Source organism: Piliocolobus tephrosceles, chromosome 12, assembly GCF_002776525.5.
Source record: "Piliocolobus tephrosceles isolate RC106 chromosome 12, ASM277652v3, whole genome shotgun sequence".
Lineage (NCBI taxonomy): Eukaryota > Metazoa > Chordata > Mammalia > Primates > Cercopithecidae > Piliocolobus > Piliocolobus tephrosceles.
Window position 1 is genome coordinate 58,859,874 of NC_045445.1, and position 24,152 is coordinate 58,884,025.

Here is a 24,152-nt window from a genome sequence, read left to right on the forward strand (position 1 = left end):
TTCTTCTTCTTCTTCTTCTTCTTCTTCTTCTTCTTCTTCTTCTTCTTATTATTATTATTATTATTATTATTATTATTATTATTTTGTTTTGTCTCTGTCTGGCTTTGGTATCAGGGTAATATTGGTCGCATACATAAAAAGTTGGGAAGTATTCCTTCCTGCTCTATTTTCTGGAATAGTTTTAGTAGGATTGGTATTAGTTCTTTAAATGTTTGGTAGAATTCAGCAGTGAAGCCATCAGGTACCAGGCTTTCCTTCACTTGAAGATGTTTTATTAATGCTCTGACCTCATCACTTGTTATTGGTCTGTACAAGTTTTGAACCTCTTCCTGGTTCAATCTTGGTAGGTTGTAATAAATTTTTCTGATCTAGATTTTCCGATTGGTCAGCGTATAGTTGTTCATATTAGCCATTTATTATATTTTGAATTTCTGCAGTATCAGTTTCAATTTCTTCTTTTTCATTTCTGATTTTATTTATTCAGATCTTCTCTTTTTTTTACTAAGTCTTGCTAAAGATTTGTCAATTTTGTTTAACTTTCAAAAGAAAACAACTTTGTGTTTTATTGATGTTTTGTACTTTTTTTTACTTTAATTTCATTTATTTTTTCTCTGATACTTATTTTTTTTCTTTCCTCTATTAATTTTAGGTTTGGTTTGCTCTTGCTTTTGTAGTTCTTTAAAATGGATCATTAGTTTATTAGATGTTTTTCCTTTTTTTTTTTTTGACATAAACACTATAAACTTCCTTCTTAGTACTGCTTTTGTTGCATCCCATAGGTTGTGTTTCCATTATCATTTGTTTCAATAAATGTTTTGATTTTACTCTTAATTTTTTCATTTATACACTGGTCAATCAGGCGCATATTGATTATTTTCATAGGTTTGTATATTTTCCAAAATTTCTCCTGTTATTAATTTTTAGTTTTATTCCATTGTGGTCAGAGAAGATTTAATGTTACTATTGATAAGTAAAGACTTACATCTGCCATTTTGTTATTTGTTTTCTAGTCATTTTGTTGTATTCTCTTCCTTTTTTCTACCATTCCTGCCTTCTTTCAGTGAAGATTATTTTCTCTGGTAATATAAGTTAGGTTCTTGCTTTTCATTGATATTACTATAATTTTTAATATTTTAAGACTTGTTTTGTAACCTAACATATGGTCTAGCATTGAGGACGATCCATGTGTTGTAGAAAATAATGTGTATTCTACAACTCTTGGAAGAAATATTCTGTGAATATCTATTAGATTCATTTGGTCTACAGTGCAGATTAAGTCCAAAGTTTTCTTGTTGATTTTCGGTCCGGAAGATTTAAGGCCAATGCCGAAAGTGGGGTCGTGAAGTCTCCATCTATTATTGTATTGAAGTCTGTATCTCTCTTTAGCTCTATTAATATTTGCTTTATATATCTGGGTGCTCCTGTGTTGGGTGCATATATATTTAAAACTGTAATATTCTCTTGTTTAATTGACCCTTTTATCATTATATAGTGTTGTTCTTTGTCTCTTCTTCTTTTTTTAAATCTATTTAGTCTGATATAGGGTATAAGGATTCCTGCTCTGTTTTTGTTTCCATTGGCATGGAATGTCTTTTTCCATCCCTTTTAGTCTAGGTGTGTCTTTAAAGGTGGAGTGTGTTTCTTTTAGGCAAATATCAATGGGTCTGTTTTCTCATCTGTTCCCTCAGTCCATGTTTTTTGATTGGAGAATTTAGTCCGTTTATATTCAATGTCATTATTAATAAGTAAAACCTTCCACCATTTTGTTACTTGTTTTCTGGTTGTTTTGTGATATTCTTTTACTTTTTTCTTTCATTCTTGCCTTCTTCTGGTGAAGGTGATTTTCTTGGGTGATATGAATTAGATTCTTGAATTTTGTTATTTGTCTACCAATTGTATGTTTTTTTTTTGGTTTGAGGTTACTATGAGGCTTGCAAATACTATCTTATTATTATTATTGCAAATATTATCTTATTATTTTAACCTGATAACAACTTAACACTGTTTGCATAAACAAGCAGGCAAGCAATAAGAAAACTAATAAAAGCTTGCCTTAACTTTATCCCCTTACTTTTTAACATTTTGTTGTTTCTGTTTATATCTTATTGTATTGACTATGTCTTGAAAATTTTTGAAATTATTTTTGATTGGTGGATCATTTTGTCTTTCTACTTAGGATAATATTAGTTTACAAAACACACTTACAGTGTTATAATATTCTGTGTTTTTATGTGGGCTTACTATTATCAGTGAGTTTTATACCTTCAGGTGATTACTTGTTTCTCATTAATGTCTTTTCTTTCTGATTGAAGTACTCTTTCTATCATTTCTTGTAGGATGGGTCTGGTATTGATAAAATTCCTCCATTTTTGTTAGTCTGGGAAAGTCTATGTTTCTCCTTCATGTTTCAAGGACATTTTTACCAGATATAATATTCTAGGATAAAAGCATATTTTCTTGAGCACTTTAAATATGTCATGCCTCTCTCTCCTGACCTCTAAGGTTTCCACTAAAAACTCAGCTGCCAGACATATTGGAGCTCCATTGTGTGTTATCTGTTTCTTTTCTCTTGATGCTTTTAGGATCTTTAATTTATCTTTGACCTTTGGGATTTTGATTAGTAAATGCATGAAGTAGTCTTCTTTCAGTTCAATCTGTTTGGGGTTCTATAATCTTCTCATACTTGGATATTGTTATCTTTCTTTAGGTTTCAGAAGTTCTCTGCTATTATCCCTTTTAATAAACTTTTTACTTTTACTTTTATCTCTCTCTTTTTTTTTTTCACATGAACAATGATTTATTCTTTTTACAAGCTTATAAGAGTGGCCCTCATTTTCTTCACAGCATTGAGGGGTGTGTCTACTGACCGTCAAAAGCCAATACAACTGGTCAAATGGGTCTTTAGCCTTCCCTGAAGCCAGACAGGTTCTATGACAGAATGGCTTAAGGACAGTATATGTTTGGGTCTCTTGAGGAAGGGGAGCTAAATCTACTGTAAATCAGATGTGAGCCTGGTCCAATAGTTCCCTTTGCCTCACTGAATGCTCCTCCATGACACTTCATGTGTCCCTGTTGATCATAGCACCTTGTTGCCTTAGAAAAGTGCATCATAGACCTCGGCTTTACCCTAGGTTCAATGGTGATATTGGCCACTCACCCCCTACCTTGGCTTGGTGTTGGGGGAATGGGTAGGGAGCAGGGTTCTCTAAAGTGGCTAGTGTAAAAGCCCTCAGAGGGCCCAGTAGAGCGGACCTAGGTATCCTTTCTTTGTAATAATGTTGGAAAGTCACGGTCCACACATACTGTATGTGACAATACATGACCTCCTGTTTCTGGCCTTAAGGATGCTGTATTTCAATTGCTCTGTCTCAGGCAGGGAATGTGGTAACAGGAGAGATGGTAGAAGAGCTAATCCTTTCTGGGGCTGACATCATCAAAGTGGGAACTGGGCCAGGTAAGCTGGTTCATTGGGGCCACTGGCTACCCCTTCAGTGGCAAACACCTGTGGAGCATGTCATTCTCAACCTTGTCATGTTCTTCCTAGGCTCTGTGTGTACTACTCGGAAGAAAACTGGAGTGGGGTATCCACAGATCAGTGCAGTAATGGAGTGTGCAGATGCTGCTCATGGCCTCAAAGGCCACATCATTTCAGTAAGGCTCAAGGGCAGGGTAGGGTATGAGCTGGGTTTCTGCAGGGTATGGAGGTGGCAGAGATGGATTAGAATTCCTGGGTTTGGCCGGGCGCGGTGGCTCACGCCTGTAATCCCAGCACTTTGGGAGGCTGAGACAAGCAGATCATGAGGTCAGGAGATTGAGACCATACTGGCTAACATGGTGAAACCCCGTCTCTACTAAAAATGCAAAAAAATTAGCCGAGCGTGTTGGCAGGCACCTGTACTCCCAGCTACTCGGGAGGCTGAGGCAGAAGAATGGCATGAACCTGGGAGGCGGAGCTTGCAGTGAGCCAGGATCGTGCAACTGCACTCCAGCCTGGGTGACGGAGCAAGACTCCACCTCAAAAAAAAAAAGAATTCCCGGGTTCTTGTTGGCTTTGAGTTGGGCTGTTGGGACATCGCTGAGGGCTTGGGAAATCCATGTTGTGTTCATAGTGCTCCTTACTTTGCAGGATGGAGGTTGCAGCTGTCCTGGGGATGTGGCCAAGGCTTTTGGTAAGAAGCTTGAGGGCACGGAAGGATGATTCTGTACAAGAGGATGAGTCACCTCTGAGGGTCTAAGAGAGGCTCAGGAAGTCATTCAGATTATTTCATAATATGAATTAGTGACTCTGAAGTCTGTGGTATCACCTGGGGCAGCCAGCAGGGTACATCTGAGATTCCAAGTGTGGGCCAGGGCCATCTGACCATCTCCTAGATTGCTGCACAGTGCAGACTCCTGAGCCCCAGCCATACCTAAAAATATTAGGTGCTGAGGAATGGGACAGCACATCTGCATTTTTCATTTTGCACAGCTTCCCAGGAGACCATTACTCCCATTAAAGTTGGGGATCTTTGCTCTTGGGACACATGAAATGAGTCTTACTTAGCTGGGCACAGTAAAATGAAATGACCAGACGATGATGGTAAAAACAGCAAAAGGAGAAAGTGAAAGCCAGGCAAGGACTCTCCAGAAGCTCTTTTTTAAATCTTGGGGAAATCATACCCACTGAGGAATAGAGGCCAGAGCAGATCAGACCTGCATGGATTGTGGGTCAGCTAGGGAAGCAGAACGAGGAAGATGCTGGGATCATTGTCAGGATGGAGAATATGGTATGAGTTGCTTTTGAGGGTGGCCATATGAACACCTTGGCCAGATTAATCTCTTTCCCCTCTCCATGATGGTGGCAGGGGCAGGAGCTGACTTCGTGATGCTGGGTGGCATGCTGGCTGGACATAGTGAGTCAGGTGGTGAGCTCATCGAGAGGGATGGCAAGAAGTACAAGCTCTTCTATGGAATGAGTTCTGAAATGGCCATGAAGAAGTATGCTGGGGGCGTGGCTGAGTACAGGTATGTGTGGAGGCCCAGGAGCTTAGTAATAGTATGGAGGCAGAACTCATGGCTGCTGAGAGGGGGATGGTATAGTTCTGAGGAGAAGCATGGTGAAGCAGGGCTCAATGCTAGGGCCTAGGGAAAAGTCCCTGGACTTAAGGAATCCAGAAGGAGAAGATAATAAAGTTTTTCCTACTTTAAGAGCCTCCGAGGGAAAGACAGTAGAAGTTCCTTTTAAAGGAGATGTGGAACATACCATCCGAGACATCCTAGGAGGGATCCGCTCTACGTGTACCTACGTGGGAGCAGCTAAGCTTAAAGAGTTGAGCAGAAGAACTACCTTCATCCGAGTCACCCAGCAGGTGAATCCAATCTTCAGTGAGGCGCGCTAGACCTGGGCAGTTCTACCCTCCCAAGGCACCAGTACTCTACCATGGGGCATCCCAAGTGGGCTCCTCACCCATCCCAGCTACTGCAGCTCTGTATTACTTTGTCATTTCCTGTTGTCTCACTCCTGAGGGCTCCTGCAGTAACTCTGTACTTCTCTATCTGCACACACAAAATGCCCAAGACACTCACTGGGGAGGAAGCAAGGAAGAAAATAGTCTGAGAAAATGACGCAAGATAATCAAATGGGAATCTGGCGACCCAACATCCTGAAGATTATTAAAAGGAAAAGATGCTGATTGGTACATAAGTCTCTTACATGGCCTTGGTCTAGAGAAGGCAGGCTTTTAGAATCATGTTTTGTTAATCTGCTTCACTAATCTAAAAAGCTCTGAAGTGTTTGTATATTTGAAATACCTCAATAAAGAGAGAGCTCATTGACTGTAAAGAGATGCTGAGGCTTTCTGTACAAGGCTAGCATCTGGATGCTGTTGCAGAGTGGGTGGTGGTAGGGTCAGCACTGACCCAGTGGGGTCAAGAACAATGAGTATTATTCCCATGAAGTATCTCCATTCTAGTGCCACCACCCCCAGATAATCTGGCAGCATGAGAATTTACAAAGTATATTCTAGCATTAGGACACATATTTCCAGAATACCAAAGGACATTTCTCTTCCAGGCGTTCAACCTTGCTAACCCTTTTAGGCATAGCTGAACAATACTTAGCAAGGGAAGTAAAAAAGGCAAAGGGATCCTTCCAGTTTGGAAGGGCCAGTTCTGTTTCTAAGGAATGGCCTATGCTGACCTTACGGAAACCTTAATTCCCCTCCTTCACATCAAGGCAGTATTTTAACAAATCCAAAGTTTAATTATTAAGCATTACAAATATTTTTAGCAGTGTAGTCAGGCAATCCAAGCCTGGACTTCCACTTCATTCCTACTAAACGACTTGCAGAGCTGAGGAGGTAGGAGACAGGCAGAGTACAAAGGGCATTTTAGTTCTATCACAGGGGTCTAGAGCTGTCTCTACAGTCATAGGAAGGAACAGGCATGGCACTGTGGCCAGAAGAGGGTAGGTATTCACAGAAAGTGGGGATCAAGGTGTCAAACTTTGTCTTCTGATAGTTTTCCAGAGAATCCTGTACAGAAGGGAGCAGGGAGAGCCTACCATCTGAAACCATTCCCTGAGCCCTCCGAATTCTGAAGCATGTGGATCTCTCAGTCCTGTTCTACCCATCCGCCTTCCCCAGGTTTCTGCTTCTTCCTACTCACCTTTCCTTCCCCCTGGCCATTTTCTTCCTCATCAGAGTCTAAAACCAAGTCCCCTATGGTAATGACGGAGCTGCACAGAGATGGAGGACACACTGGCTTCCTGGCCCTAGGAGGTAATAATGATAGTCTCAGGGGGTCCATGTAGCAATCCAAGCAATTCTCCTTTTGCTCTGTGGCAGGCAAGTCAACTGCGTTCTCCTTCAGAGCCCTTCCCCCCAGGGTCTGGCATGGACTCTTAGACTTCCCAGTGGAGGCTGCTCTTGTGCCCACAGCTAGGTCTGCTGTGTATATCGCATGTTCTTCCTTGCTCTCAGGCTTAGATATGACCTGGGTTGGTGAGCCCAGATTCCTAAAGGGAAACAGCATGACTGTGGGGCGCTCCTTATGGCCTCCCCTAGTGGACGTCCATTGGGACTGGACTCTTCGTCGGCCTAAAGGGGCCAGATTGAAGTGGCGGCCAGCTAGAGGTTCTAGGCGCGTCCTTGAAGATGGTCCCTGAGGAAGACATGGGCCAGGCTTGGCTTTTGGCAGAGGATTGTGGAGTGCTAGTCTTTGTTGCTGAGGAGGATTCTGTTCCATGGGCTCAGCCAGGTTCACTGAGTCAGTAACAGAGCATTCTGGAAGTGGCCACCCCATGTCCACACCATATTGTCTCCAGGCAAAAGAAGAGGTGATAGAGACTCCAGGCTGCATCCAACTCAGCACATCCTGAAGCTGCTGTGCCTGCGGTGTAGGCAGTGCTTTCTCCAGCTGACAGAAGTACTCAAAAAGTAGCTTTTCCATGGCAGCCAGAAAGGGTTCCCCATATTCTTGTTCAAGTTCCTGCAGATTGGAGGCCAAATCCACAGGAGCCTGACAGCTGCTTCACCTGTTGGTAAAAAGTCTCCTGTGCCTCCAAAATCTTCCTCAGATCCTGCTTTGTAGCCTTGGGATCCCACACTATAGGTCCAGATTCTGGAAAGTGGTGATTCAGGGTTTTCAGGACTTGGGCCCAAGGCCGGCCCTGCAGGATCAGCTCCACCACCACCTAGGCCTTTAGGCCCATACAAAGGCGTTCGTGGTGCCGGCAGCGAACCAAGCCAGGGGCAACAGCGCGCAGAGATCGCAGAAACTGCAGAACTCGGGGAAAATGTTCCACACGCGTCCGCTCACAACATGCCGGCTAACTGCGGCGGCGAAGCGTAGAGCTGCAGGACCGGCCCCCGGGGGCGTAGCCATGGTCGGCGGGCTCCGCCCTGAGGCGGTCCCTCCAGGTTCCTCACCCGGATGGGTGAGGCTTTCCGATCACTCCTAGGGGCGGGGCTTCTGGCAACACTCTGTGGCTCCGGTTTGTCGGCTCTGGGTACCTCGGGATCCGACTCGGCTCCCTTCCATAGACCCCCAGAATTCTGGGGGAGGGGGTCTTCTGGCTCGGGCTGGAGGAGCCTGAGTGGAAAAGCTGGCCGTCCCAGTGGTACTGGGTCGCTCAGCTTTAAACGCCGCCTCTGTCTGGAGCCCGAGGGTGCCTCACTTCCGGCTCCGCTACTAGCTTTCCTTGCTCCGGAAAAGGGCGGTAAGAGCTACTTTTATCTCTTTTTATACCACCACTCTAAGGCCAATAGCTTATGGTTTGTCCTTTTGAGGCAATTTTCTAGATCCTTTAGGTGTGCTTCATTTTTTTTCTTTTGTCTCCTTTGACTTTGTGTTTTTAAATAGCCTGTCTTTAAAGTCACTAATTCTTCCTTCTGCTTAATCAGTTCTGCTATTAAAGAACTCTGATGCATTCTTCAGTATGGCAATTGCATTTTTAGCTCTAGAATTTCTGCTTGATCCTTTTAAATTATTTCAATATTCTTGTAAAATTTATTTGATAGAATTCTGAATTTCTTCTCTTTGTTATCTTAAATTTATTGAATTTTCTAAACACAGCTATTTTGAATTCTCTGTCTGCATGCTCACATATCTTTGTTTCTCCAAGATTGGCACCTGGTGCCTTATTTAGTTCATTTGATAAGGTCTTGGTTTTTTGGATGGCATCAATGCTAGTAGATGTTCTTCAGTTTCTGGGCATTGAAGAGTTAGGTATTTACTGTAGTCTTCACTTTATAGTTATCAGAAAAAGTCTGATTACTGGAAGACTGTCCAATTATTTGAAAGGACTTGGGAGATATGATCATTTCAGTAGTAAAAATGATTAAAAGAGTGGATTATACACTAAGTATATTCTCTGTTGCTCACTTGCAAGATTGAGGGGTTTACATTGTGTGAAATACAGGAGTCTTCTTGGATCTGAGTGTGATATCTGGCTGATGATCAGAAGGAACCTGGAGCCTCAGTTATGCAACCACGTGGAACGAAATTCTGCCAACAGCCTGAATACACTTGGAAATAATTATTCCTCAGAACCATGAAACAGTAATACAGTTCTGATAATACATTATTTTCAGTAGAAAGAACTCTTGAACAAATTAATCCAGCTGTACTATACCGATATTTATAATTTATAAAATTGTGAGCTAATAAATGGTTGTTGCTTCAAGCCACTAAGTTTGTGGTCGGTCCTTTGTTATACAGCAATGTAGATCTAATACAAACTTAGTACTGGGGAGTGGTGTGTTGCTATAACAAATATTTAAAATGTAGAAGTGGTTTTTGAATTGTGCAGTAAACAGAAGCTGGATAAAAATTGAGAAGCAAGATAGAGGAAAGCCTAAATTGTTTTCCAGAAATCCTAATTCATCTTTGACAAAGTGTTAGTAGAAATCTGGCAGGGATTGCTCAGAATCAAGTGTGGCACATGTTATTAGAAACTGGATGTAGAAAGATCTTTGTTAGGTAGTACCAGAAACCTTAGCATTTTTTTTTTCTGCAGTTATGTGTAAAGTAGAATTTGTTAACAATGAACTTGAATATTTTGCCTAGGAGATTTGCAAGCAAAGTGTTGATGAAAAAGCCTGATTTTTTGCTACTTAAAATGTAAAACAAGGGAGATAAATTGAGGGAAGAACTATTAAACAAAAAGGAATGAGAACTTGATTTTTTGAGAGATTCTTAGTCTATGTAGAAGGCAAAAGATGCTAAAATTAAGAATTTGCTTCAAAAACTGTGATTTAGCTAAAAATTTGAGAATGTGGCTTTACAACCTTTTAGTAAAATCTCAAAAAGATAAAAAGTTCAGAATACTCAGTCACACAAAATTTTCTTTTAAGAGATTGTGTATCACATAGATCTTAACCACATCAGAAGACTTTTAGGAAGCTAAGGGTATTGCCTCTCAGCATTCAGCTAAAGCTGCTATATTTGTAATAATTTGGTATGTAGCAATAGAAAAGCAATATGGTACATTTTAATTGATATAGGCATCTTAATGTAGCCGCTGTGCCATTAGAGCACATAGAATTAACAATGATCATTTAGTATCATAAAATACCGAGGTCAAATTTATATTTCCACAATTTTCATTTAAAAACGTCTTAAAATAACAACTTTATTGAGATACAATTAATATATCATAAAGTTAATCATTTTAAAACATATAATTCTGTAGGAAAAACAGCTTTATTTTTTACAATAGACTTGTTTGTATTAGGTTGTTATGTCTCTACCATCTATTTTAGTCTATATAAATCCCTCCCTTTTTGGTGTAATCCATATTTTGATAAATAATTGGGTTACTGATTCTGTAGTACATTCCAAATTCTGGATCGACCTGCTTACTTCCTTGTGGTGTTGGTTACCTTGTTCTTTTATCCCTGTAATTTCCTGTACTCACAGTAATATCTGGAGGTGTGATTCTGTTTAGATTCATTTTTTTTTTCTCTTTACAGCTACTTTTCTTTTAATATTTTTTCCCATAGGTTTTTGGAAAACAGGTGGTATTTGGTTACATGAGTAAGATCTTTAGTGGTGATTTGTGAGATTTTGGTGCATCGTTCACCCGAGCAGTATACACTGAACCCAGTTTGTAGTCTTTTATCCTTCACTCCCTTCCCACCCTTTCCCCCTGAGTCCCCAAAGTCCATGGTGTCATTGTTATACCTTTGCATCCTCATAGTTTATCTCCCACTTATGAGTGAAAACATACAACGTTGGTTTTCCATTCCTGAGTTGCTTCACTTAGAATAAGTCTCCAATACCATCCAGGTTGTTGTGAATGTCATTAATTCATTCTTTTTTATGACTGTTCGATACAGTGAGTTCCTCTTTAAAGGTTTTGCTTGTTCAACTCCCTCCTTCCTTGTTTTCTATTTTCAAAGGCTAACTTCCTTGCCTCTTTGCCCCTAGTTATGGTAAACAACCTTCCAGCTGTTCCCAATCTGTAACCCACATCCGTTTCATATCCGTTCCCAATCTGTAACCCGCACCCGTTCCCAATCTGTAACCCATATCTGTTCCTTATTTGGCACCCTTAGTTCCAAAATTGCTCTTCCCGTTGCTGTAGCCCCCATCCCTGTTCCATTTGAAGTACCCAATCAGGGTCAGCTTAGATTGTGCAGTCTGACTCCCGCCAATGGGGACCGAACACAGTAGCAGGGACTGGCTGTGTTATGGATAAAAACCCCTTCTCTCCTTTGATCAGTGTGCTCTCGCAGTGGCCAGAAGAGCAAGCAGCACCCTTCTGCAGAAGGAAAATTGCGTTGCTGAGAAATCCTTTATTTGAATGCTCATTTTCTTTTCATCTCCAAGCTCTTATTTCCAACATGGCTGAGTAGTATTCCATCATATATATGTACCACGGTTTCTTTATCTGCTTTTTGATTGATGGGCGTTTGGGTTGGTTCTACATTTTTGCAATCGTGAATTGTGTTGCTACAAACATTCATGTGCAAGTATCTTTTTTGTATAATGACTTCTTTTCCTCTGGGTAGATACCCAGTAGTGGGATTGCTGGATCAAATGGTAGTTCTACTTTTAGTTCTTTAAAGAATATCCACACTCTTTTCCACAGTGGTTGTACCAGTTTACATTCCCACCAGCAGTGTAGAAGTATTCTCTTTTCATTGCATCCATGCCAACATTTATTATGTATTGATTTTTTGATTATGGCCATTCTTGCAGGAGTAAGGTGGTATTGCATTGTGGTTTTGATTTGCATTTCCCTGATCATTAGTGATGTTGGGCATGTTTTCATATGTTTGTTGGCCATTTGTGTATCTTCTTTTGAGAATTGTCTATTCGTGTCCTTAGCCCACTTTTTGATGGGATTTTGTTGTTGTTTTTTTTCTTCTTCTTGCTAATTTGTTTGAGTTTGTTTTAGATTCAGAATACTAGTTCTTTGTCAGATGTACAGATTGTGAAGATTTCCTCCTACTCTGTGGGTTGCTTGTTTACTCTGCTGACTGTTCTTTTTGTTGTGCAAAAGCTCTTTAGTTTAATTAAATCCCACCTATTTATCTTTATTTTTATCGCATTTGCTTTTGGGTTCTTGTTTATAAAATCCTTGCCTAAACCAATGTCTAGAATTTTTTTCTGATGCTGTCTTCCATAATTTTTAAAGCTTCAAGTCTTAGGTTTAAGTCCTTGATCCATCTTGAATTGATTTTTGTATAAGGTAAGAGATGAGAATTCAGTTACATTCTGCTACATGTGGCCATTTGTTGAATAGGGTGTCCTTTCCTCACCTTATGTTTTTGTTTACTTTGTCAAAGATCAATTGGCTGCATTTGGGTTTATTTCCAGGTTGTCTATTCTGTTCCACTGGTCTCTGTGCCTATTTTTATACCAATATCATGCTGTTTGGTGACTATGGCCTTAATGTATAGTTGGAAGTCAGATAATATGATGTCTCCAGATACCTTATTTTTGCTTAGTCTTGTTATTAAACAACTAAAAAATTCCATACAGTCCACATTACACAATAAAGCATCTCTCTTGTTAAATTATTTGTAACGATTAATCAGTGAAATCAGTTTGTATTAGCCAAATATCTCTATTTTAATGTTGTCAGTTAAAATTTAGCATAAAAGTTTTCATATTTAGCATTTAATTATTTTATAAATTCATTCTAATACTCATTCCTGAAGTTCAGATGCTGATCAACTAAAAGCTATGCATCTCAGACTTCTACACAGTAACCGTTCTTGTATGAATTAGGTTCTACTAATTATATGTATTCTCATAGCAGACATTTGAATAGAAGTGAAGGATTCAGCTTCCTCAAACTTTGGTTGTTGATGTTAGCCAGCACAGCCATTGATATGTTGAGTTCTTTTATAAGCATTCAAATGACCATCATTAACTTTGTGGGTGTCAAGAAACAGCTACAGAACTGACTTCCTAATCTCTAAATTATAACTGAATAGTGTGTTTCTGGAACCAAGAGTTCTAGTGCTATATATTTTTAAATTATTTTTCTTTCCATTTGTGACACAAGTAGCTACTCTCTTGGTGAGCCAGTTTAGCAGGGTTTTTCTGTGAATTATTGCTGAAAATCCAGCCTTTGGGCTAAATTTTCTACTTCTTTCAAAAAATTTGGAAGTACACAGTTTATCATATTGCTATTTTGTGATTAAAGTATAGTATTTTCACTCCCACCAACAGTGTAAAAGTGTTCCTATTTCTCCACACCCTCTCCAGCATCTGTTGTTTCCTGACTTTTTAATGATCACTATTCTAACTGGTCTGAGATGGTATCTCATTGTGGTTTTGATTTGCATTATTCTAATGACCAGTGATGATGAGCTTTTTTTCATATGTTTGCTAGCCATATAAGTGTCTTCTTTTGAGAAGTGTCTGTTCATATCGTTCACCCACTTTTTGATGGGGTTGTTTTTTCTTATAAATTTGTTTAAGTTCTTTGTAGATTCTGGATATTAGCCCTTTGTTGGATGGATAGACTGCATAAATTTTCTCCCATTCTGTAGGTTGCCTGTTCACTCTGATGGTAGTTTCTTTTGCTGTACAGAAGCTCTTTAGTTTAATTAGATCCCATTTGTCTATTGTGGCTTTTGTTGCCATTGCTTTCGGTGTTTTAGTCATGAAGTCTTTGCCCATGCCTGTGTCCTGAATGGTGTTGCCTAGGTTTTCTTCTAGGGTTTTTATAGTTTTAGGTCTTAGCTTAAGTCTTTAATCCATCTCGAGTTAATTTTTGTATAAGGTGTAAGGAAGGGGTCCAGTTTCAGTTTTTTGAATATGGCTAGCCAGTTTTCCTAACACTATTTATTAAATAGGAAATCATTTCCCCATTGCTTGTTTTTGTCAGGTTTGTCAAAGATCAGATGGTTGTAGATGTGTGGCATTGTTTATGAGGTCTTGGTTCTGTTGGTCTACATATCTGTTTTGGTACCTGCAAAATTCTGCTTTGGTTACTGTAACCTTGTAATATACTTTAAAGTTAGATAGTGTGATACCTCCAGCTTTGTTCTTTTTGTTTAGGATTTTTTGGCTATATGGACTGTTTTTGGTTCCATATAAAATTTAAGGTAGGTATGGCCATTTTCACGATGTTGATTCTTCCTATCCATGAGCATGAAATGTTTTTCCATTTGTTTGTGTCCTCTCTTATTTCCTTGAGCAGTGGTTTGTAGTTCTCCTTGAAGAGGCCCTTCACATCCCTTGTAAGTTGTATTCCTAGATATTTTATTCTCTTTGTAACAGTTGTGAATGGGAGTTCACTCATGATTTGGCTCTCTGTTTGTCTATTATTGGTGTATAGGAATGCTTGTGACTTTTGCACACTGATTTTGTATCCTGAGACTTTGCTGAAGTTGCTTATCAGCTTAAGGAGATTTTGGGCTGAGACGATGGGGTTTTCTAAATATACAATCATGTCATCTGCAAACAGAGACTACTTGACTTCCTCTCTTCCTATTTGAATACCCTTTATTTTTTTCTCTTGCCTAATTGCTCTGGCCAGAACTTCCAATACTATGTTGAATAGGTGTGGTGGGAGAGGTCATCCTTGTCTTGTGCCTGTTTTCAAAGGGAATGCTTCCAACTTTTGCCCTATAAGTATGATATTGGCTGTGGGTTTGTCATAATTAGCTGTTATTATTTTTAGATATGTTCCATCAATATCTAGTTAATTGAGAGTTTTTAGCATGAAGGGGTGTTGAATTTTGTCGAAGGCCTTTTCTGCATCTATTGAGATAATCATGTGGTTTTTGTCACTGGTTCTGTTTATGTGATGGATTATGTTTATTGATTTGCATATGTTGAACCAGGCTTGCATCCCAGGGATGAAGCCAACTTCATCGTGGTGGATAAGCTTTTTGATGTGCTGCTGTATTCAGTTTGCCAGTATTTTATTGTGGATTTTTGCATCGAAGTTCATCAGGGATATTGCCCTTACGTTTTCTTTTATTCCTGTGTCTCTGCCAGGTTTTGGTATCAGGATGATGCTGGCCTCATAAAATGGGTTAAGAAGGAATCATTCTTTTCCTATTGTTTGGATTAGTTTCAGAAGGAATGGTACCAGCTCCTCTTTGTACATCTGGTAGAATTTGACTATGAATCTGTCTGGTCCTGGACTTTTTTTTTATTGGTAGGCTATTATTTACTTCCTCAACTTTATAACTTGTTATTGGTCTATTCACGAATTCTACTTCTTCCTAGTTTAGTCTTGGGAGGGTGTATGTGTCCAGGAATTTATCCATTTCTTCTAGATTTTTTAGTTTATTTGCATAGAGGTGTTTATAGTATTATCTGATGGTAGTTTGTATTTCTGTGGGATCAGTGGTTCTATTTCCTTTATCATTTTTTATTGTCTCTGGGATTATTCTCTGTTTTCTTCTTTATTAGTTTGGCTAGCAGTCTATCTATTTTGTTAATCTTTTCAAAAAAAACCCACTCCTGGATTCATTCAGTTTTTTAAGGGATTTTTGTGCCTCTGTCTCTTTTAGTTCTGCTCTGATCCTAGTTGCTTCTTGTCTTCTGCTAACTTTTGAATTTGTTTGCTCTTGCTTCTGTAGTTATTTTAATTGTGATGTTAGGGTGTCAATTTTAGCTCTTTCCTGCTTTCTCCTGTGGGCATGTAGTGCTAAAATGTTTCCTCTAAATACTGCTTTACCTGTGTCCCAGAGATTCTGGTACATTGTGTCTCTGTTCTCATTGGTTTCAAAGAACTTATCTATTTCTGGCTTAATTTCATTATTTACCCAGTAGTCATTCTGGAGCAGATTGTTCAGTTTCCGGGTAGTTGTGCAGTTTTGAGTGAGTTTCTTAGTCCTGAGTTCTAATTTGTTTGCACTGTGGTCTGAGAGACTGTTTATTATGATTTCTGTTCTTTTGCATTGCTGAAGAGTGTTTTATTTCCAATTTTGTGGTCAATTTTAGAATAAGTATGGTGTAGTGTTGAGAAGAATATATCTTCTGTTGATTTGGGGTGGAGAGTTCTATAGATGTCTATTATGCATGCTTGGTCCAGAGCTGAGTTCAAGTCCTGAATATCCTTGTTAATTTTCTGTCTCGTTGATTTGTCTAATATTGACAGTGGGGTGTTAAAGTCTCCCACTTTAACTCCTAAGTCTAATTCAAGGTCTCTAAGGACTTCCTTTTTGAATCTGGGTGCTCCTGTATTGGCTGCATATATATTTAGGATAGTTAGCTCTTCTTACTGCATTGATCCCCTTATCATTATGTAATGCCCTTCTTTGTCTTTTTGATCTTTGTTAATTTAACATTTCTTTTATCAGACACTAGGATTGCAACCCCTGCTTTTTTTGCTATCTGTTTGCTTGGTACAGTTTCCTCCATCCCTTTATTTTGAGCCTATGTGTGTTTTTGCACTAGTATTTCCTGTTTTTTTGAAACTATATCATGGCTAGTAAAAACAAGAGTAAATCTTAGAAATATAATATTAAGAAATACAATATTAAGTTACAAAACACATTGCTGAATATACATTGTATGATTTCCTGAATATATATAATATATAATATAGTATTTAATACATATTTTGTATAATATAATATATATTATATATATTCAGGAAACTTGTGTCTTTAAGTTTGATGACATAAAAAATGAAACTGTGTTATTTAGGAATATTAATACTATGATAAAATATAAAGAATAACAAGAGAATGATAACCACATATTTTAGGATAGTGTTTAATTCTAAGGAGGGAAGAAAAAGGATAGGATTGGAGTGCAGTCACAAAGGATACCTTAAATGTTCTATTTCTTAAATTCCATGATGGATGCCCAAGTGCTTACTGAATCATTTGTTCTTCCTATAGTAAAATCATTGTGTTCGTGTGTGTGCGTGTGTGTGTGTGTGTGTATAGATAGATTGATATAGATATATATAGAGAAAATAATTTTTCTTTAGCAGCTACTTAATATTTAACAAGGCACATATTGAAGTTTATGGCAGTGCTCATAGCACATATACTATTAGGTTGGTGCAAAGATAATTGCAGTTTTGGTCATTACTTTTAATAAAGTTGTCATGATATAAATTGTCATGATATAGAGAATAAAATTCTCTAATAAAATAGTCATGATATAGAGAAAATTATCATGGCCTATGTATAATAATTACATGAACATTGATTTTTTCAACAAAAGTTATACTTAAAAAAATTACAGACCAAAAAGTTTCTTCTGTATTATTTATGTATCTTTAGTAAAGGTATTAATTTTACTAAGTGCAAAAGCCATTTGTAAAAAACAACAAAGGATGAGTTGATATGGCAGAGGTGAGAAGAGGAAAGAAATTTATCATTATTTTGTATGATGTGATGCCAAAATCTGTGCTTTGATGTATATTAAGTATATCATTAATATTCTAAAGCAACCTCAGACACATGAAAAATTTTTCCTTCCTTTTTACAGACAAGGAAAACGATGTCTAGAGAAGTTAGGAACATTATTTGAGGTCGTACAAATAGTAACAGTAGATCTCAGATTCCATCTCAAGTATTTAAACCTGTGTCATTTACTTACATTATAACTAGCATGTAGATCTAGCATGTATCAAGATAGAGAGTGTGACCTTCATGGCTTTGGGCAGTTGGGGAGGGTGCAGTGTTTAGTAATTTGGGCTTAACAAGTAGCAACCAGTTCTTGGCATACAAAATATAACTGACATCAATTATATTGATGCCTCCATTCTTCCTCCACCTCAACACCTTGAAAATTTCTTATGACAGTATTTCCCAAAGTATAGGACACTAGATTTAAGACATAGTAATATACAGCAAACGTTCTGAGAAGTCCTGTAGCTAAGAAACCCATCAACTTTATTTTACCCCAAATTTCCCAACTAATTTGATCAAAGAAACCTTCTAGATCATAACATATATTGACATCCCACTGGATACTGTTCCCAATAATATAGTGTTTGCTAACTGAATTGCTGATACTTTCTTTTTAACTGTCATTTTTATATAGCTCTTTCTATGTGGCAGTCAATGTTCTCAGTGCTTTACAAATATCTCACTTGTTGCTAGTTATGCCATTTGAATTAGGTACTATTAATTACTCCATTTTACAAATGAAGAAGTTGAGTCAAGAGTTTAATTTCTCCACAGTCACACGACTAGTATGTTAGGAAGCTGGAATTTTAACTCAGGTAGTCCATGCTTTTAAGAACCATGTGTTTCATGTACTCTTAAGTTAGAAAGGAGGAACTTCTCATAGTATAACTTGCTTCTGACCATATACTCTGAAAGGTGATGCTCATCTAATGCATTCTTTCATTAGCTTCATTTGCTGTTCTTTCTTTTGGTGTCTTTAGGTAAGGGGGCAATTAAGCAATTTTAAAGTTAAATATTAAAAGTTGAATTTTAAACTAGAAAGAGTACATTTGTGTATATTAAGATATTTTTCCTAAGGTTATAAATTTTCATAATAATAGATAGATATAATGTAATAAATTAGTTATGGAATAAGGTTTGAATAGTGAGCTGAACGTTTTTTATGGAATGTGACAAAGCTTCCCTCATTGGCTAAACTGTAGTCAGACACTTCCAAGCCCTCTGCTCAACTAGGACTTAAACTTTGCCTCCTGAGCCCAATTTTTAGTAAAGAATACCATTGAGTCAATTTAGTGAGAGTCTTCCTATTCTTGGTATCTGACAAAATTCTTTATCTCCCACTCTTGATAGTTAAGTCCTTGGCCTGTATTTAGCAAGAATCCTGTTAGGTCAGTTTAGCAAGAATCCTTTACCCTTGATGTCTAATTAAGTTTCTCTTACTAATTTTTCTTCTGCTGAACCTAAGTCTGCTTTTTGGGTATAAACCTCCAGCTATCTTTGTCACATTCTGAGTTAAATTCAATTTTTCTCTTTTATTGTAATAGTCTTGACCCTTATTGCAACAGTTTTGAATACAAACTTCCTAATAGCTTTTAATAAGCATCAGAAAATGTATCTTTTATGAATAACTATGATTGTCTTTTTTTAAGTTGTGGAAATGACAACACAGAAAATTTGAGTGTTTTTGTCTTTTATTTACTATAATAATGGGTTAAAGGTGATAAGGATGTGTAAGAAGGAGTGCTAAAGATAATCTTGTTGTTGATAGGACAAAATATTGTGTGGGTCTTTGTCACTTACCCACAAGTTGCTCAGGTATGACTATAAAGAAATAACTCGACCACCTAAGTTATTGGTCATTTAGAGTCATACTTTGTATGACCTATGGAGAAGTGAAATGGCTGGAAAAGTTAGATGTGCTCAATGCTGAATTGGCTTAATAATGTTTAGGTTTCATAGCTATACACTTAGGGTTATTTGAAAAATATATTATGCAACAGTTTTAGAAAAATATAAAACAAAACTTGATATTATAAATCTTAAACTCTGTAGTGTCATATCTTCTTTTTGCAATCACTTTATATAATCTCTATATATGTATAATCACTTTATATATATAATCTGTTATATATATTCTATATATATTCCTTACTGTGTTGCTAGATGCTATCCTAGGTAACAGGGATATAATTGAAAATGCATGCTGCTAGGGATGAATAGTACACAGTACTTGAAGAATATAAAACAGAAGGATGTCTGTTAGATCAAGTGGTCAGAGCTTTCCTGAGTATGCGACTTTTTAACTGAGATTATAAGGAAGAGGTTCTCAGTCTGTTTGTGAAGCTATAACAAAATACCTTAGACTGGGTGACTTATGAACAGCGTACATTTGTTACTTACGGTTCTGGAGACTGAGAAATCCAAGATCAAGGCTCTAGCAGATTCAGTGTTTGGTGAAGACTCACTCTGCTTCAAAGATGGTGCCTTCTACATGTGCCTTCACGTGGTGGAATGGACAAACAAGCTCTCTTAGGCCTCTTTTATGAGACCACTAATCCCATACATGAGGACTCTACCTCACGAAGTTATCGCCTTTTAGAGGCCCTACCTTTCAACACCACTTGACTGAGTATTAAGTTTCAATATATGAATTTTGAGGAGACACAAACACTCAGAACATAGCAGAGGTAATAATTCTGGATTAGATTAGGGAAGGTTAAGCCTTCCAGGCAAAGGCAACACTATAAAAAATGAATCTTCACAAGAAGGAGTGTGGTAACTTTGAAGAACTAAAAGAAAGTGAGTGTGGCCAGAATGTAGAATGAGAGTGGTCATGGTTCAGGGTAAAGCTGTAGAGATAGGCACAGGCCAGAACATTCAGATTGCTGTAGATGATGTTAAAGTCTTTGCTCATTATCCTAACCAGATACTATGTAAAGTATTTACTTACATTGAAATATTTAAAGGAGTGAGATAATGGGCAATGGTGAGATAAACGTATCTACATTTTGAAAGACTAGCTGGCATAAGGGCTTGGAATAGCTTACAAGAGTGGCAAGAATCTCTTTGTGGAAACTTCAAATTTAAAAAAGGCCTCAAAAGAGGACATATTTGAGAGACAGAGGATGAATAGCAATCATTTGTGTTTGGATTATATATAGGAAGTGAGCGGGTAGAAATTGTCAAGAATTAGTGCTAGGTTTTTAACTGAATGAGTAGTGGTGCTATTCAACAAGATAGGGAACATTGAAAGAGGATCTGTTCTGCTCCCTTAGCAGATGGTGGTTTGCTTATGAGTTTAATTAGGAGTCTTTTGAGTTTCAGGTTCTTTTTAGTTATTCAAATGGAAGTGTCAAAAAGGTAGTTGGATTTCAAGGGTCTGGAGCTCAGGGGAGAAATCTTGGCTAAAGATAAGGATTTGGCAGTCATAGATGGTCAATGAAGTCATTGGCATGGATGTGATTTCCTTGGAAAATAGTATAGAGTGAGGAGAAATGTACATAAATAGACTTAATGAATGCCAGCATTTAGTGATCAAATAGCAGTGCCTGAGCCTCCAATGAAACCTAAACCAGTGACCATAAACAAAGGGAAAATCAGGAGACTGTGTTAATATAGACACCAAAAAAGGGATAGTTATTTTGTAATGCTCTATGACATTTTGTTAATGATGTTTATTACATATGTGATAATCAAGATACAGCTAAGTGGATTATTTTCTTTGTATTATAATTTATGATAATTTTATTTTAATTTATTTTTGATTGAAAAATTATAATTGTATACATTTATAGGGCTCGTGTGATGTTTTGATATATGTATACAATGTGACATGGTTGAATAAAACTAATTAACATATTCATCACCTGGCTTACCTATCATTTTTATGGTGAGACATTTGAAATATACTCTTTTAGCTACTTTGAAATATATAACACATTATTATTGACGGTAGTCACCCTGCTATAAAATAGATTTCAAAACCTATTTCTCCTATCTGAAACTTCATAATTTTTGATCAACAACTGCCCATTCTCTTCCTCCCCACATTCCCCAGACTCTGGTGACCATCATTCTACTCTCTACTTCCATGAGTTTAACTATTGTAGTTTCCACATAGAAGTGAGATATTTTTTTCACTTAGGCACAGAAAGCATAATGTCCTCCAAATTAATTCATATTGTTTCAAATGAAAGAACTTCTGCTTTTTTAATGCTGAATAGTATTCCACTGTGTATATATACCACACTTTCTAATCCTTTCATCCATTGACAAACACCTAGGTTTTTTCCATATTTTAGCCATTGTGACAATGCTGCAATAAACATGGGAGTGCAGATATTTCTTATCATATTGATTTCAGTTCCTTTGAACATACATCCACAAATGGGATTATTGTAACTCTGATTTTAGTTTTTTTTCGGAACTCCATACCATTTTTCATAATGGCTATACTAATTTACATTCCCACCAACAATGTATAAGAGTATAATTTTTCTCTGAATCCTCTCCAGCACTTATCTTTAATCTTTTTGATAAAAGCCATTCTGACCAGAGTGAGGAGATATTTAATTGTGGTTTTAATTTGTATTTCCTTAATAATTAGTTATGCTGAGCAGTTTTTCATGTACTTATTGGCTATTTGTATGCCTTCTTTTGAGAGACGTCTATTCAGGTCTCTTGTACTTCTTTTAAATAGGGTTATTTGTTTTCTCGGTATTGAGTTGTTTGAGTTCTTTCTATATTTTAGATATTAACTCATTATCAGATGCATGCTTTCCAAACATTGTCTCCAATTCTGTGGACTGTCACTTCACTTTGATAATTGTTATTTTACTATGCAGAATCATTTGCATCTGATGTTATCCCATTTATCTACTTTAGATTTTATTATCTGTGCTTTTGTGTTATGCAAAAAGTCATTGCACAGACCAATGTCATTGGGTTTTTCTTCTTGTGGTTTTACAATTTCAAGTCTTATATTTAAGTCTTTAATTCATTTTGAGTTAATTTTTGTACATGGTATAAGATAAAATTTTATTTTTATTTTCTGCAAGTAGATATCCACTTTTCTCACCACCATTTGTTGAAGAGAATGTTTTTCCCCATCTATGTTCTTGACACCTTTGTAAAAAATTAGTTACTATAAATGTGTGAGTTTATTTCTGAGGGAGATTATAATTCCAAAAGACACAATCCTAAAGACTACAATCTCAAATTTTGAAATCCTGAAAGATCAAAATCAGTAAATATAGTTTTATAAAGAGTGTTTTAAAATTTTCTTTTAAAGACATCTATTTACATTTTAAGCAGACTTTTTTGAGAAACATATAAAAACACAAAAGAATACTTCATAGACTACTTTACAGAATAAAATAGACAATAAAAACATTTCTTTGCAAGCATGAACAGTATGCTAACAACAGTTGCACTGACACACAGTCATAAGCAGACAAATTCTGTTTATTAAAAAAATAGGCCAATAAATGAAAGGTATGAATGCATATTACTGTGGTTAGTAATTGTATTAGTCAGGGTTCTCTAGAGGGACAGAACTAATAAGATATGTGTATATATGAAGGAAAGTTTATTAAGGAGAATTGACTCACACCATCACAAGGTGAAGTCCCATGGTAGGCTGTCTGCAAACTGAGGAACAAGGAAGCCAGTAGTGGCTCAGTCTGAGTCCCCAAACCTCAAAAGTAGGGACACCAACAGTGCAGCCTTCAATCTGTGGCTGAAGGCCTGAGAGCCCCTGGCAAACCACTGGTGTAAGTTCAAGAGTCTAGAAGCCTGAGAACTTGGAGTGTGGTGTTTGAAGGCAGGAAGCATCCAGCACAACAGAAAAATGAGGGCCAGAAGACTTAGCAAATATGCTAATTCCACCTTCTTCTGCCTGTTTTTCCTAGCCATGCTGGCAACCGATTGAATGATGCCCAACCAGATTAAGGGTGGATCTCCCTCTCCCAATCCACTGACTCCAAAGTTATTTTCCTCTAGCAACACCCTCACAGACACACCCAGAAACAATACTTTGCATCCTTCAATCCAACCAAGTTGACACTTAACACTAACCATTACAGTAATTCTGTGTACCCAGCTTTATAACTGTAATCTTCTGAAATACTGTGATGGACAAAGTAAGTCTTTTGATGAGATTGATCAAAAACCATGTTGGGTCACTACCACTTACACAGTCACCTAAAGAGCCAAAATGTCTAGAAAGTTTGTCTTTCACAAATGCAGAGGTACAAAGACATATCTTCATTTATTAAGGAAGCTTAGACATTTTTATGCTGTGTACTAGGGAAGCCAATAATGCAACTCTCAGTCTGAGGTCAAAAGCCATAGGAAGCCAGGTGTACAGACCAAGGCATCCACTGGTGTAAGTCGTGGATGCAAAATGTTGGCAGGCCTAGAGCTCTAATGTTCAAGGCAACAGAATAAAAGTCCCAGCTCTCAGAGGTAGCTAAATTTGCCTTCTTTTTTTGTTTTCTCTGGGCCCCAGTTGATTGCATGGTTCTTGGCAGCACTGGGAGTAGGTCTTTGTTTTTTTTTGTTTGTTTGTTTTTTGTTTTTTTTACAGTGGCGTGATCTCGGATCACTGCAAGCTCTGCCCCACGGGTTCACGCCATTCTCCTGCCTCAGCCTCCCAAGTAGCTGGGACTACAGGCACCCGCCACCACGCCCAGCTAATTTTCTGTATTTTTAATAGAGACAGGGTTTCATCATTTTCGCCAGGACGGTCTTGATCGTCTGACCTCACGATCCATCTGCGTCGGCCTCCCAAAGAAAGTGGGTCTTAATCCATTCAGACTCACAGACTAC

The 24,152-nt window shown here is 37.7% G+C and overlaps 2 protein-coding genes across 2 annotated transcripts; one reads left to right on the top strand and one right to left on the bottom strand.

The window, feature by feature from the left end:
- The first annotated feature begins 3,276 nt into the window (after nt 1-3,276).
- Nucleotides 3,277-5,821, top strand: LOC113222490 (GMP reductase 2-like). The gene is made up of 5 exons (XM_026452147.2): nt 3,277-3,454; nt 3,545-3,651; nt 4,127-4,169; nt 4,845-5,004; nt 5,189-5,821. Exons 1-5 carry the CDS (start codon nt 3,397-3,399, stop codon nt 5,376-5,378), a joined length of 558 nt encoding a protein of 185 aa, XP_026307932.1. The 5' UTR covers nt 3,277-3,396; the 3' UTR covers nt 5,379-5,821.
- A 396-nt stretch (nt 5,822-6,217) lies between these two features.
- LOC113222491 (TERF1-interacting nuclear factor 2-like) lies at nt 6,218-7,995 on the bottom strand. Its single transcript, XM_026452148.2, is given in 4 exon segments — nt 6,218-6,512; nt 6,646-7,498; nt 7,500-7,785; nt 7,788-7,995. Coding segments are annotated over 4 exon segments (1,350 nt in total). The 5' UTR covers nt 7,864-7,995; the 3' UTR covers nt 6,218-6,377.
- Between the last annotated feature and the right edge of the window lie 16,157 nt (nt 7,996-24,152).

Bases quoted from the DNA above. Each gene is read 5' to 3' on its own strand.
- LOC113222490 (XM_026452147.2), top strand. From the start codon at position 3,397: ATGGTAGAAGAGCTAATCCTTTCTGGGGCTGACATCATCAAAGTGGGA. The intron at 3,455-3,544 runs GTAAGCTGGTTC...TGTTCTTCCTAG, and splicing joins CAAAGTGGGAACTGGGCCAG to GCTCTGTGTGTACTACTCGG. The intron at 4,170-4,844 runs GTAAGAAGCTTG...TGATGGTGGCAG, and splicing joins GGATGTGGCCAAGGCTTTTG to GGGCAGGAGCTGACTTCGTG.